The sequence below is a fragment of the Balaenoptera musculus genome, chromosome 5 (genome assembly GCF_009873245.2).
Source record: "Balaenoptera musculus isolate JJ_BM4_2016_0621 chromosome 5, mBalMus1.pri.v3, whole genome shotgun sequence".
Taxonomy (NCBI): domain Eukaryota; kingdom Metazoa; phylum Chordata; class Mammalia; order Artiodactyla; family Balaenopteridae; genus Balaenoptera; species Balaenoptera musculus.
In genome coordinates, this window is record NC_045789.1 from 49,364,422 (window position 1) to 49,379,021 (window position 14,600).

A 14,600-nucleotide genomic window follows, 5' to 3' on the forward strand; every position below is an offset into this window, starting at 1 on the left:
GATAAAATATGTAAGAAAAAAAAAGACACTAATAATCCCCTTTCCCCAGAAAAACTAGGGTGTAAAGCAAAATCACCTGAATACAGCTTTTGAGCATTGATTTTTCACTGGTTTTCCATAGAGACTAATTCAATAGTTTTAAGAACATTTGAAAACCCTCTATATATACTACTAATTTTTAATAATCTACAATGCATAATGTTTATCATTACTATAAAAACATTATATTCACCATTCATATTTCTTTTTATTCATCTACTCTTATTGAATTAAATAATGTTACTGACTACTAGGAAATCTTCCTATGCTACTGAATACCTTAGAGTCATAATTTGGAGGTTACATGCTGACCTTGAATGGATACCTTCCAGAATTTTCCTTTCTACCACCACATGTGTGTCTGTTTAGGTGTTGTGCCCCACAAATAACCACAAGCTTATTTTGTCCTGTCCAGTGGAGGGGGAGGAGTGTCCCTGCTGGAGGCTGCTCTGTGTGAGAAGAGAAAACACTGATGCTTAAAGTCCTCCAAAGGCATCCACTTAAGCCTCATACCAGGTTCAGGAGGGCTGGTTATATCAGCCTAAAGCTGGCACAGGAAAGACACCATTCAAGGAATCCTTGGCTTGGGGATTCTGGGAATATAAGTTCTACCTTGTGACTCTGTTATAGATTTGACCCATTCATCTCTCAGTAACAGCTCAGTTTATAATCTAAAGCATTGAGACACACCTCAGTTACACGAATGAGGCCTCATGAAAGTCAATTCTTGCCTCCTACTCTTCCAAAGTTAGTGGTTGGAACCCAGATTGACTTTCCCCCTTAGTGAATGAATTGAGAGTGAGAAAAAAGAAGGAGGAGGAAGAGAAGAAGGGAGAGAAAGAAGGAAGGAACGCAGGCAGTAAGGAGGGTAGGAAGAAAGAAAGGAAAGAGAACGTTGCTTGATCTTTAAGAGATTGAACCTTTGGTGTCAGGAAATTTGGAAGACATATTCTCCGGAGTACTTATTTTACTTCTGGCTGTAAATAAAGCCCTTAGGGAAGGTTATTAATTTATCCGGCTTATTTAATATATTCAAGTACCTATTTCATACTCCAGTGGCCTGAAACAGTTAATTTACCCTTTGAATGGCATGAATGGTGAACATTTATACCAAATCTTGGCACTTTACAATATTCGACAAACATCTGGTATTTTTTGCTTAGGTTTGCTTTATTTTTTATTAATATTTATGGAGAAGGAAAATAAAATAGTAATGTTCTGTTGAGGATACCAGGACAGTTGTTGGCTAGGGTGCCGTCTCAGAGTGAAAGATGCCTTCACCTAGGGCGCTGATCCTGAGGGAAGGAAACAATATCAGAAAGGAAAAGGGAAGGATGGAGATGGAAAGGAGGGAGATGATGTCAAATCCCCTTGGCTTCATGTGCTCTTGCCCTTTTTATCTGGGGTGCAGTCACCATCTATCTCACAACCTTGAATTCTCTAAATCTCATGTCTGTCTTCTCATAGGTGCTTTATGAGCTGTCATGTGGGTGCTAGAATGGGATTCTGGAAATTACCAACTGACTTTTATTCCTCTGGATATATTGGTTGCCTGACGCACTAAAATAATGTGAATTGGTTTTGAAATGAAATGTCACTTGTCGAAGAAAAGCACATAATAATTTGTTTAATTTAAACAATGGGGAGGAAGGGGAAGACATCTGAACTGCATTTCTTATGTAAATGAATGTTTATTGGACTTTCGGATGCTATAGAAATACAACTTCTGTACTGAGGAGGCATGATTACACATATTGATCACGCAAGAGGAATATAGATCAGTACGAAAACTGCTGTACCCTTTAGTTATTTTGGAGACAAACATATTAATCATGTAAGGTAAAATTGGATGCTGCTTTCTGTCTTTGAACGCTGTGAGGATGCCTTTGTGTTCCAGGAAATGCTTGGTGCAGAACCATCAGATTCCACGTCTCCTCAAAGAAGAGGCGTGTTGAGGTAGAGATAGTGCTTGGCAAGCCCCAGGCAAAAAGCATTCTCCTTATTCTTATAGATCCAACAGAGTTGATGAATTAAATAAATAAATGAAAATACAATGGGTAGACGAGTAAATGGAGAAATAAAAAATATAAGTGACATTCTTAAAGTAGCTCTTGGTGAGCCCACACTCCCAGATAGTCAACAAATTATATATGGAAAAGAGAAGCTTGGAAATTGTCAAATGCCTGAGGTTAACCACAGTGAGTGTTGGCTCTGGTCCCTCCAGGACACCAGCAATTGGCTGAAATAAGGGGAGCTGGAATTCCAGAGCAGTCCGGGTCTGCGGTTCTCGCTCAGTGGGCTCGGGGAGGGAGTTTAAAGCCGGCTTGCTCCAAGGCGGCCCGCAGGCCCCGCACCTCGGACCCCTCCACGTGCTCTCTCTCCGCTCCCTCCCCACCTCCTCGACTCCCCAAGGGGAGGGAAATGAACCGTCAGGTGCGACCCAGCAGGGGGAGTGGGTGAGCTGGCCCGAGGGCAGCCCGCAAGTGTCCCGGAGTGTGGGTGTGGGGTAACTTGGGTGGGAACGGCGTGGAGGCCACCACGACGAAGTCCTGCGCCTCGTCGATGGGGTGTGTGCAGAAAGAGCGCGGATAAATAGGAGGCTCCCTCTTCCCGGCGACACTCGCGTAGCCTGTCGGCCGCCCGCCCGGGGTAGTGTTCGCCCGCCCGGTAGCCGGGTGCCAGCCTGGGGAGTAGTTTCGCTTCCTGCTAGCTCCGGGATTCGTTTCCAGGCACCCCGTCGGGCGCCCGTGGCCCGGGAAGGGGGCGCAGGAGGAGGCGGGAGACTCGTCTCGGGGCTGCTGGGCCCGGCAGCGGGGTTGATGGCCCGGGCCGCCCCGGGCAGCGGCGCCAGCTCCCTGCCACTGCTCCTGGCCCTCGCCCTGGGTAAGTGGCCGCACTGGGCGCTGGAGACCCAGGAAGAAAGTCTAGGGTGGAGTCGCAGGGAGGGCGAGCCTTCCGCGCTGGCATTTGGACCCGAGGGGGCCCCGGGGTTGGCAGGAGCGGGTCGAAGAACTTGGACGACTGGGGTAGCACGAGGTCAAGGATCCGGCACTTGGGCACCTGGGGCTGCACCTGTTGCGGCGGCCCTGGGCGCAGGGGGCGGTCCGAGGGCGGAAGGGATCCCGTGGGCGGGCACAGAGCGGAGGGCCGGGGCGCAGGTGCTCTTGGGCGTTGCGGCGCGGTGCCCGCGAGAGAGGAGGTGTGGCAGGTGGACGATTTTTGAAAATCCACCGAAGCGGGAGCCCGGGAGACTAGACCGCAAAGACATCCCCTGGGACGAAGAGGAAAGGGAACTCCTTGGCTTGAGATGCAGGCCGCCGGGAGTTGCGGAGCAGGGTGGAGAGCAATTTGCCTGGGCACCCTGGGCGCGTGCTAGAGAGAGGAAGGGGATGACCCCGGAGAGACAAGAGCTGAGGAAGGCCCGAAAGTGAATTATTCCACCCCTTTCTTGCCGGCGAAGTTGGGAGGAGCCAGGAGGAGGGAAAAAAGATTCAACATTTGAGACCTGGATCTCCTGTTCCTGATAGGGAAACAAAAGGAAAGGGAGATGACATATTTTCCTGAGGGCGCTATTGATGAAACACATAGATGCTTTACTTGGAATATATTATTTCCTATTTTAAGGAGAAGTTGCAGAGAGAAAACTTTTCTTCACCTAGAAGGTGAAACTTGGGTGGTTAGGTTAAGGACTACTGGGTGTGGTCGGTCACCTGGTGTGAGGGAAGAGTGGCCCGTGGGAGAAGCGGTAGGATGCCCTCCCGGGAGGCTCCCCTCACCTCCTTGGGAGTCAGCGCTGGCAGAGAGAGAGCTGGAACTTCGGATGCTGGGGCAAGTTTACACTGCTGGAAGCAAGGTTCCCCTCACCCTCTAGTATGGGAAGGTAGCAGGTAGACACTTAAGTGGGAAAATCCTACTACGGCAAGACATCCCCTCTGCATCATGGTCATTTGTGCGGGGTGCAGGCAGAGGGAAGGGAAACTGGCAGTATTTTGTAGTCCTAGCTGGGGGATGAGGGGTAGGGACATCTGGGCTTGGGGCATCAATGTGGGAGGAGGAGCGTCTCCACAGCCGAAGTGTCTATGTGATGAGGACACTACCTTCCAGCCTGGAAAGGGCCGGGCTTTCTCTTATGGAGGAAAAGAGGTGGGATCTAAATGGAAACCTCCATTTGGCTGTGTCCTTGGAATAAGAGAGGTGCCTTCAAGGTGTCATGACCTTGGTCAGAAGTGGATCAGACTTAGATCATGGTTAGAGAGAAAGGACTGATTTACAAACCCTGCAGAGGAAGAGGTCAGAAACAATTTAGCGATGGAGTGATGTGGAGCCTGAAGAAGGGCAATGGGCCTGAGAGTTAGGCCTAGAGACAGTACTATGCTTTTGCCAGCATCGCTTGGATGAAGCTGGCATTTTCTTCCTCCATTTTATCCGGTCTGTCCTACTGTCAAAGTGTTTACTGAAAATCTGCTACAGTCAGCAAGATGCTAGAGTATATGGGAATGGGGGTGGGAGGAGGGCTCAAGAGAGTCCTAAGACATGATTCTTGCCCTAAAAGATGTTATGTTGAAGTTGGGAATGCGGGACTAACAGATATGAAACAATAGGAGAAAAAGTCATGAAACCAGAGAAAGGAGAGCTCAACAGGGAGGGATGGAGCAGTGGGGAGATTGCATGGAGGACCTGAGTGGGTGGGATTGAAACTTGGTAGGATTTGAAATATCAGTAGTAGGGGAGAGAGGGGGATGAAAGGAGGCAAAAGCATTTAGTAAAGGGTTGGTGATGGGAATGAGATTGATTTCCTAGAGAGACAGGCAGTCAGCCTGCCAGAAACTAGAACTGATGAGAGGCAGACAAATTATGAAGAGCCAAAAAAGCCAGATTAAAATATTTTGATATAAATCAATAAACGGTTAACTACATACCATCATAGGTCTTGAATACAGAGTGATATAATACAAACAATGATTTAAGGAGATAAACCTGGCAGTGGGGTGCAGCGTGGGAGAAGGGGAGAGGGCCAGAGGACCTGATTGTCTCAGGTGTAATCCAGGCACAAGCTAATACAGGACAAGGTTAGGGTGATGTGCCAGCAGAAGTGTTATGGTAGAAATGACTATTTCAGGTTGATGGACATTCTTCCCTATTTACTATCACACGGTACTTTATTTTTTTTCTCAAAACTTGTCAAAAGGCAGAAATGAAAAAAACAAAACAGAATTCTAATCCAGTGCTCTTGTAACTCAGGGTAACCTAAGTGTGCAACTGCCTTGTTGAATGTTTGGTTTAGGGAATTGAATTCAGTCTCTAAACTCCCTAAGAGGCTCCACTCCTTGCAAAATGCCAAAGGATGTAATTTGTTGACATCAGTGTTTCCATTAAATGGTCCTATTTAACTTTTAAGTCTCATTCCTAATTTAAGTCACATGTTATCTTATTTACTTCTTGAAAAGAATGTGAGCAATGGCCGTGTGATGTTCTAGGTGCGCGCGCACGTGTGTATGTGTGTGTGTGTGTGTGTATGTCACAGTGAAAGTGCCTTGAGAGCTGGCACTGAGCAGACCTGGTTTCCAGCCTGACCTGAGTGAGACCTGGTTCCAGCTTCTGCCGTTCTGTGACTTGAGACGTCTGTAAGTTACAATTTTCTGGGCATTGTTTTTCTCATTTATAAAATAAACGAGTTGCTTTAGATGAGACTAAGGTGCTTACCAACTTGACATTCTGCTGATCTTTAACGAACATTTCTACTGGGAATTTAAGAGAAAATTTTTTTACAATAATATTTAACTTCCATTTACTTGTAATGGATCTTTGTTTCCTGTAAACTTTACCTTAACAAAGAGAACCATGGATGCTTGCTTCTTAGGTAAATATGGTAAAGGGGCAATAACTTTGTTTAAAGTGTTTTTTTTAATCTCGAAGAAATTGGACTCCCTATTTATTCTGTTTTTAAATTTCTCCCTCTCATCCAATTACTATAACAAACTAAAGCTAAAATCATAATTAGTGAAAAAGGGAAAAAAACGTTTCTTTTTTAAAAAATGAGTGAGTTTGAAGGTCAAAAATATGTTCCCCTCCTTATTAAAATCTAAACCATTAATATATGTAAGTTGGTTTTTTAAGTTCTTCTTGAGAATATGAATGTATTCATGATGTAATATCTAGGTTTCAAGTTGTAAAGCAAGTAGGTGGCAGCAGGGAAAATTCTCATTGTACAAAGGAAGTAGCTGAAGCCCCACATGGTGAAGATTTTAGAATTTGCCCCTTCAGATATGCTTTTGGGCTTAGAAGGGCATTGGGAGTTTTTTTCCTCTTCAAAAATCCCAGGTTTCACAGGCCACACTTGCATATTAACAAGTGTTACAAATCAAATTTTGCTATTGCTCCATTCTCAGTTGTTGTGTGGAAATTCCCAAATAATTCTGGAAGAAAGATCCCAATAATGCAGACAAGCTTTGTTGCGCCCGCTGAAGGTGGCCCTGCTGATGCTTGGCCTGCAACTATCTGTGCTGAGGTCAAAGGTGCCCAGGACAGAGAGTCCATGTGTCTGTCCACGCCCCTGGCACTGCCCCATCTCTGTAGAGACTGCTCACCCCAGTATCCTGTGCTCCTGAAATCCACAGAGAGCCTAGTGGGAAAGCCTCATCTTGTTTTTTTCTCACCCTCTAATAGTAATCAACTCATGAATGTCACTAGGAGGCATGAATGTCACTAGGAGGCTGAGGGGACAGTCAGAGAAACACACAAGCTGTAGTCCGAGTCACCCTTCTAATCCATGAACCATGCTTGTCACCTTCTCCGCTAGAATTAGTGTCTTCCCAGGAGGGTCCAAATAAGCCAGAATCTGGGCTGCATGCAGTTTAGGCTTAAGCCACGATCCTGATACACTTCTAAAACTACAGACAAACCCCTGGATCCACAAAGAATCCATATTCCAGTTGGTCAAGAGTCCCCCAAAGTAAAATTTAAGAGGAAAGTCATCTGATTAAAATGGCTATGCTTTGGACTGCTAATGACTGCAGTTTGCCCAGCCATATCTGTGTCTTAAAAAAGGAATCTTGGTAGCCCAAATGAATCTATAATTGCTAGATTTTAAAGAAATGAGGAGATTTTTTAGATGGTTGGAGACATATTGGGTATTTAATCTTAATTTACATCAGTTGGGTAGTAACCTACTTTGATTATCAGCAAGATCAAGTCAAATAGCGAAGAAGTACTTTTATTCATTCTTTACATTTTTTTGAGGATGTGTAGTATATTATTTACCTGACCTGTAGACCAGAAGCAGTGATTCTGAAATAGTGACAAAATGTACAACAATGTTTGTGTTCAGCCTTCTTATTTCAAAGTGCCTCAGTTGGTTGTATAACAGGATGAGTTACTAATATAGCATTTCTCTCTTTGCAAAACCATGGATTTACTCATTCCATTAGCCTTATGTTTGAGATGTTGAGATGTATAAAGAGTTCCTGGCACATAGTGGGAGCTGAAAACATATTAGTTAAATGAATGAGTGAATGCAAGTGGCTGTGTGTGACAATTCCCAGGCATTAAAGGAACAGCAGTTTCAGTAAAGAAAACAGTTCTATTTCTTGTTGGCAAAACATGCCCACTACTCAGAGATGATGTAGAAGGTCGTGTTTCTTCATCTCTTCTTACTTGGGACTTGCTTCCCGTCTTGATAGAGATCCTTTCACAGATGGACTTTTGTTTGGCAAGTAGTAAGTCTACTTCTGTTTCTCATGTTCGGTAATGCTACCTATCTCTCATATATTTGGTTCAAGGGCAGATCTCATCAGTCATAAATATAGGCTTTTCAAATAGGTGTTTCAAGTGGGGAGGGAAAAGCATTGGACTCAGGGCGTTCTCCAATGGTTCATTAAAAAATGCCCTTTGAATTCTGTGAGGTGTGAGGTGATTTGCTCTCTTATTTGATTAGAATTTCTTCTAATGCACATGTGTTTCATTAGCTGGGAGTAACCAAGTTGTTATGTTCACGGGTTTCTGCTTAGTATTAAATATATAAAACACCTTTGGTGGTGCCTGTAGAAGTTGAGATAGGTTTGCTGGGAGGCTGAATGCAGTCTGACTTAGTGTTGAGGACTTCTCTGGCTAATGTTATGTGTAAATATTTCACAGCTATCAATTGTCTGGACTCCTTGATGGTTAGATCTAAGTACTGTGAACCACACCGTCCAGGCCTGTCCAGAGTAGGAGAGGAAGGCTTACTTCTGCCCCTAGTGCAGAAAGCCCGCTAATAAGGACGGGAAATTGTCATCAGAGCTGAATGAGGCCGTTTTAGGAGACCCAGACTCGACTTGTTCATGACCACCTTCCTGCTGAGTTTCTGACATTTGACTGGTCCAGTCTCATAGGGTGACTGACACAAGATGTTACTATGCATTCAGATATCTGTTTAACCTTGGGTATGGAATCTCACCATAATAACTCTTTACATTCTGGGGACCTTCACAATTGAAAGAGCATTTTCATACCATTACCTCATTGATCTTTACACCAAAAATAATAGCAGAGCAGTTATGTAGTATGTATGCTGGGCATTATTCTAGGAGTGTAATAACTTGTTTCCCCCATATGACACTATCCACTGAACACACAAGCTAGACATAATGGATTATTCCCATTTGTAGACAAGGATATGAGGCATAGAGGCATTAAGTAACTTGTCTAAGGTTCTGGCTTTATGAGCCTGAACAACGAGGATGAAGTGACAGTGCCTGGATCATAGTAGATAAATATTTGTTGCTGAATGGGGGAGACAGTGGGCGATAGGGCACTAAAGTATAGTACAAGGACATATCACTGTATTTAAGAGGAACCCAGTTCTCCTGACTTATTTTAAAAGCATTTAAGTTCATTCTAGCAGTCTCCTACCATCTTTGCTTTCTCTGCTGCCTACCCATACATCTGTGGCACCCCAGGCTCTGGCTATACCTCATGTTCTTGGACTCTTGGCTCTTCATCCCATCCAGGAAACCTGCCTACTCATATCCCAGGCCCAGGCCATCCCAGCTGGTAGTGAACAGTTGGCATTGATCAGACCAGGTGTTTTCCTTCGGTCTGTGCCTAGAATCACTTTGGCCATCCTACTCTGACCCTATCCTTAAATGAACCTGAACCTGTGGGTGACTCCTGCACTTCCGTGGACTGCTTGCGACACTATGACACTTAGGGCACACTCCTTAGGGCAAACGGAGAGAGGTGACCTTGCTTTACATTCCCCCTGATTGGACCTGTAGGCCTCTTCCTGAGGAGTAAAGAGAGCATATCCTGCATCAACGTGATGTTGTAGTCAAGAGTGTAGACTCTGAGCCAGACCATCTAGGCGTGACTCCCCTGCTGCTGAGATTTACCAACTCCTTAATCTTGGACAAATCTCTTAAACCCTCTTGGACTCAGTTTCCTCATCTGTGAAAGCTGACAGCAATAGAACCAAGAGTATTATGTGGACTAAGTGAGTTACTACATAAAGCAGTTAAACTGTGCCTGGAACATAGTTAAGTTCTGGATTAACATGAGCTGTTATAATGGATAATTGGAAAGCACAGAAGAAATCATTAATTTAAAAAAATTTGGATTTTTAAATTCTGGGTACTTCTGAAATGTAATCAGGGTCTACCAAATGGTGGAAAAATTTTCCCTTGCCTTTATTTCTCAAATTCCTGCTCCCATTAGTTATGAAATAGGCAATAGATAAAAATTCTCAAGAGTTCTATTTTGGCTGGCTTTGATAGGAAGGAACAAATGTAAGAAATGCCACTGCAAAAGCAAAGTGCTTATCTGTTTCTAAAAAAAAAAGTTTATAGATTCTTCTTCAACTGCCAATTTTGATCCTAGTTTTATGCAGTGAAAAGCTTTCCAGCACTTTCCTGGCATTGATACCAAAACCCAACATCTTAAGGTGAATCAGATAAAAAGTGAGCCTTCACTAGCAGAGAAAAATGAAATATTTACAAGATAATTTTAATACTTTTAATCTCATCAAAATGGGGTTGTCTCATTTATTGGGGTTATGCAAATAATTGCCTTAACTAAAAAGAAATAAACTGTCATTTTGGAAGAATGAATGATGATGCAATGTCAAAATTCATTTCTAAATGTCAGACAAATGGAAAATAAACAAGTTGTTTTAGAAAAGTTTTCTAATGACAAAATAATTTTTTTTAGATTTTAAGGAGCAGACAGCCATGCATAAATATTCAGTTTTTCCATAATAATTGTCTTGTAACATTGAGAAAGTTACTTAATCTCCCTGTGCTGCATTTTCTTATGTATAGAATGATAATAATGATAATAGTACCTATCATCTAGGGACACAGGAGTGTTTTGAGGATAAAATGGGATAATGCAGGAAAAGATTTTAGTAGAATAGTTGGCTAGAAAATGCTCAATATTTATTAATATTCTTAACTTTGTGAATATGTAGATAACTTTTAAAGTATTTCATAGGTATGTCTAAAAAGGAGAAATAGAATCATTGTGTTCATTTAAGCCAGCTGGAGTGTGTTTGTACTTTGATCAAAGGAAATTGCTGTAATATTCACCACTGGAAGCAAGCAAAGGAAAAAAAAATAGAAATCATAACCATGCTTTCAACAGTTCTTTAAACAGTTCCATTAGAATGTAAGTACCACGATGGTAGGGATTTTTGTCTGATTTGTTCACAGCTATATTCCCAGTGCCTAGAGGATTATTGTGCATAGTAGGTGCTCAATATATATTTGTTCAAAGAATAAATCTGAATGCACACAGCCCAGGAAGTTCTCCTAGACCCGTAGCTTCTCATAGCGCGTCGCAAAGATCTTGACGTAAACCTTGTAATTTCAGCATGTGCGCATGCGCACGCTTTCCTAGCTGCCACAATCAGAAACTAGAACTGTTCTCCAGCATCTGTTTATATTCCATCTTTAATGTCTTCGAATTTGCTAACAATGACTTATTTTAGACAGTTCCTCACTGAGATGGCGGCTGTACCTCCTATTCCGGAGTAGGCTGACCTGATAGAATGAGATTTGCTCATGACATTGAGCTATTGACTACCACCATCGGCAAAACGGGAACTTATCCAAAAGCAAGAATTTATCCCGGACCACTGTGGCATAGTGTTGGGTCGGTTTTGGGGAAGTACAGTCTTTACTTCTAACACATGTAATAATGAGGAAGACATAGCTAAGTATTTGTACTATTTTAAAGTGTGTCTAATACTATTATAAAGTGTGTCTAATACTGTGTTTAGCATTAAGGAGAGCTGTCCAAGTCGCTGTCTTTCCAAAAAGAGTTTGTATTATATTGGGTATAAATGTTCATCAGAAATGAAACATCGTATAGTAAGTAGTTCAATACTTAACAGAGTTTAAATTACCTAGTACAGGCTAAACATCTCAGAGAAGGAGAATTTATTATGGGCTGAAGTGATTGTGAAAAAAATATCACCAAGGAAACAGGGAATTGAGTTAGTTTTTCCACGATGGTGGTAGAGGAAAAAATTGGGAGAAAAATTAGAAGGTGGATAAATTAATTACTTGTTTTCTTTTTTTTGGTGCAGCAGAGAGTGAGCAGACTCAAAGCATAGAACAAAGAGTTGATTTTGTGTGGTATTGAGGGAAATATTGACTGAATAAGGACTTGTTTTTCAGAATGAGGACATTGGGCAGGATCCTGAATTTTTAAATTTTTTTTTTTTTTTTGCCGATGAGTGTCCTGGTTGTCATGCCTTCGGCTCTTTGGTCCTGAAAGGTTTGCTGGAGAAAGCAACTCATTGCTGGCCACCAAGACCTCTACCCCACCGGCAGCTTAACCTACACCCTCCCCCAGGATCCTGAATTCTCAATGCAGTGACATCTTTGCAGGATTTCCTAGGGATTAGAGCTAGGAGGTTTTGTAATTTACATACATTTATGCTTTTAATTATATGTCAAGACCTTATTTTAAAATATTATATGGTCTCCTACCTGAGGAACCTGTTTTAATTCTGTGGAAATGTCCAGACTCCATTTTTACTGGAGGCCCTATAGCTTGGTGAAGAGCTAAGTACAGATCAGAGGCTGACCTGAGTGGTTTGCTTCAAGGTTCCTAACGATGTACAGCTAGGTTTTCTAAGGCTGGAGGTGGTTCATAACCAGGGGGTAGCCCCACACCCATCTTAGAGTAGCAGTGTCACCTGGAGAAAGAGACTTATCCAAGAGGACAGATTCAGGGAACTGGCTCATGACCACATAACACTTAGAGAGAGGAAACTAAATGGGAATGAACTTTATTCTTCTCACAGAAGACCTCACTTTATTCTATGACAGCTCCATTCTCTACCATTAAGGGCATCATTTTGTCCCTAACTCATGTTAGAAGGACTCCTTTTCGGGAGTGCAATAATAATGGATAATGGGTAGCTACTGTGATATTTTCAATAGGGGAATTATATAGGGAGTGCAGTAGTTTTAAGATTGGTTTTACCTAGCCCAGAAAGCCTGGACCAGGCAATGGAGAGAAAGGAATAAATTCAATAAATATTTCTAAGCAACAATTTATATGACATAATGACTTGTCTAAGTAACAAAAAAAGAATTAAAGCTGTTTCCAACACTGTTAACCTGGGAGAGAACAAGAATTTATGGTGCCATATGTGAAAGAGAACTCCCTTTTTCTGGTAGGGATGTGAACTGCTTTTGAGACATTCAAAAGTCTTATGAGCATTTGGAAATATGGATGTTGACTTCAAATTAGAGCAGTGGACCCCAGGTCTGATTGTTCTTCCAAGAAAAACAAAAAGTACAGATTATTAGGCCTCTCCCCAGACCTACTAAAGTCTGGTTGACATGTCCCTATGAATCTAAATTTTTAAAGACTTTTCAGGAGAAGAAACAAATTTTCCTTATGGAATAACTGCAAATAATAGAGGTGGATACTCCCCCCTCTAGGAGGTAGAGCTTAATTCCTTGACCTCTTTGAGTGTAGGATCTGGATTTGGTGACTTTCTTCCAGAGAATAGAGTACCAAAAGGAAAAAAAATAAATAACTTTACAGTGCAAAAATCTGGTGAACACTACCTTAACCAAGTGGTCAGGTTAAATGTCATCAAAGATGCCAAATTCCTAAGAGTTTTGACACATAAAAAGGACATTAATGGAAAATTGATGAAGTCAGAATGAAGTCTTGAGTTTAGTCAATAGTAATCTACCAGTGCTGGTTCTTAATTTTGATAAATGTACCACAGTAGTGAAAGATGATAATATTAGAGGAAATGAAAGTGGGTGAGGGGTGTACAGGAATGCTGTGTACTTTGCAACTTTTCTGTAAATCTAAAATTATTACAAAATTAAAAAAATTATTACAAAAAAGGCTCTACAGGAAATTTTAATGGCCAGCCAGTTTGGACAATCATCTGGTTAGAAAATAGGGCTGAAAATATAAATGAATCATTTAGCTGATTATAATTTCAGGCTCTAGCACAGTGCCTAGCACACAGTAAACCCTCAGTACATATTTGTTCCAACACTAAGTCTATGGGTATTTCGTGAGATCAAATGGCATTATGAAAAAGAAAACCAAGGCAAAATCATAGATAGAAAGTAGAATGGTGGTTGCCAGGGATTGGGGGAGCAGGAAATGGGGAGTTAGTGGGTATAGAGTTTCAGTTTTGTGAGATAAAAAGAATTCTGGAGATGAGGTGGTTATGGTTGTACAACAATATAAATGTACTGAATATCATTGAACGGTATATTTAAAAATGGTTAAGATAGTAAGTTTTATGTTGTATATATTTTACCACAATAAAAATGATCAGAAGAAAAAGAGGACTGAAAGTAGAGTGTTGATGGCACCCATATATGGTGTAGGAGTCAGAAAAGTAACTGGCAGAGTTGAGTGAAAAGGGAAGGATAAGTGAAGAAGCCAAGAGGTGGGTGAGTTTTAGATGGAAGATTTGGGAAGATGAACCATATCAAATACTGTGGAGATGGAGGAGGCTGAGACTCAGGAGGAGGTCATGGTGAGTGAGCTCTGAGGAAATCATTGATGCTCTGGAAAGACAAGAGACAGGAGATTGATGGGGAAGCCAAAGACACACACACACACACACACACACACACACACACACACACACACAACTGAAAGGATAGAAGGATAGAGGTCAGGGTGGTGGGTAGAAAAGAGAAAGTTTTGGTTATGAGAATCAATTTCAAATAGTTGAAAAGTTGATCCAACAAAGGTTTCCTCTGTGTAGTTCAGCATATACAACTTGGATTAATGAACTAACACTCCTGGAAGACAGCTCTCATATTAATTTAGGAAATTTTCTCCCAAATAGAGCTCTGAAAAAATGGAATCAGCTGCCTTGGGATGTGGTGATCTTCCCATGCCTGGGCATGTCTGTGGTCTGGATTGCATTCATGGGAAGCTGTGTAGAGGTGATTCCTAGGTGAGGTAGGAGTTGGACCAAATGACCACCAAAGGTTCTTATGACTCCATGAATTATAGATGCTACTATAATATTACTTCATTTTGGGAGTACTTTGGAGATTGGTACTGTCAGCTGACTTCTCTGCAAGGAG

The 14,600-nt window shown here is 42.1% G+C and overlaps 1 protein-coding gene across 1 annotated transcript in view; it reads left to right on the forward strand.

The window, feature by feature from the left end:
• The first annotated feature begins 2,572 nt into the window (after positions 1–2,572).
• Positions 2,573–14,600, forward strand: part of BTC (betacellulin) — a 42,016-nt gene continuing 29,988 nt past the window's right edge. The window contains exon 1 of the mRNA XM_036853163.1: positions 2,573–2,922. Coding sequence (XP_036709058.1) covers positions 2,859–2,922 — 64 coding nt within the window. The 5' untranslated portion in view covers positions 2,573–2,858. The remainder of the gene's footprint in view (positions 2,923–14,600) is intronic.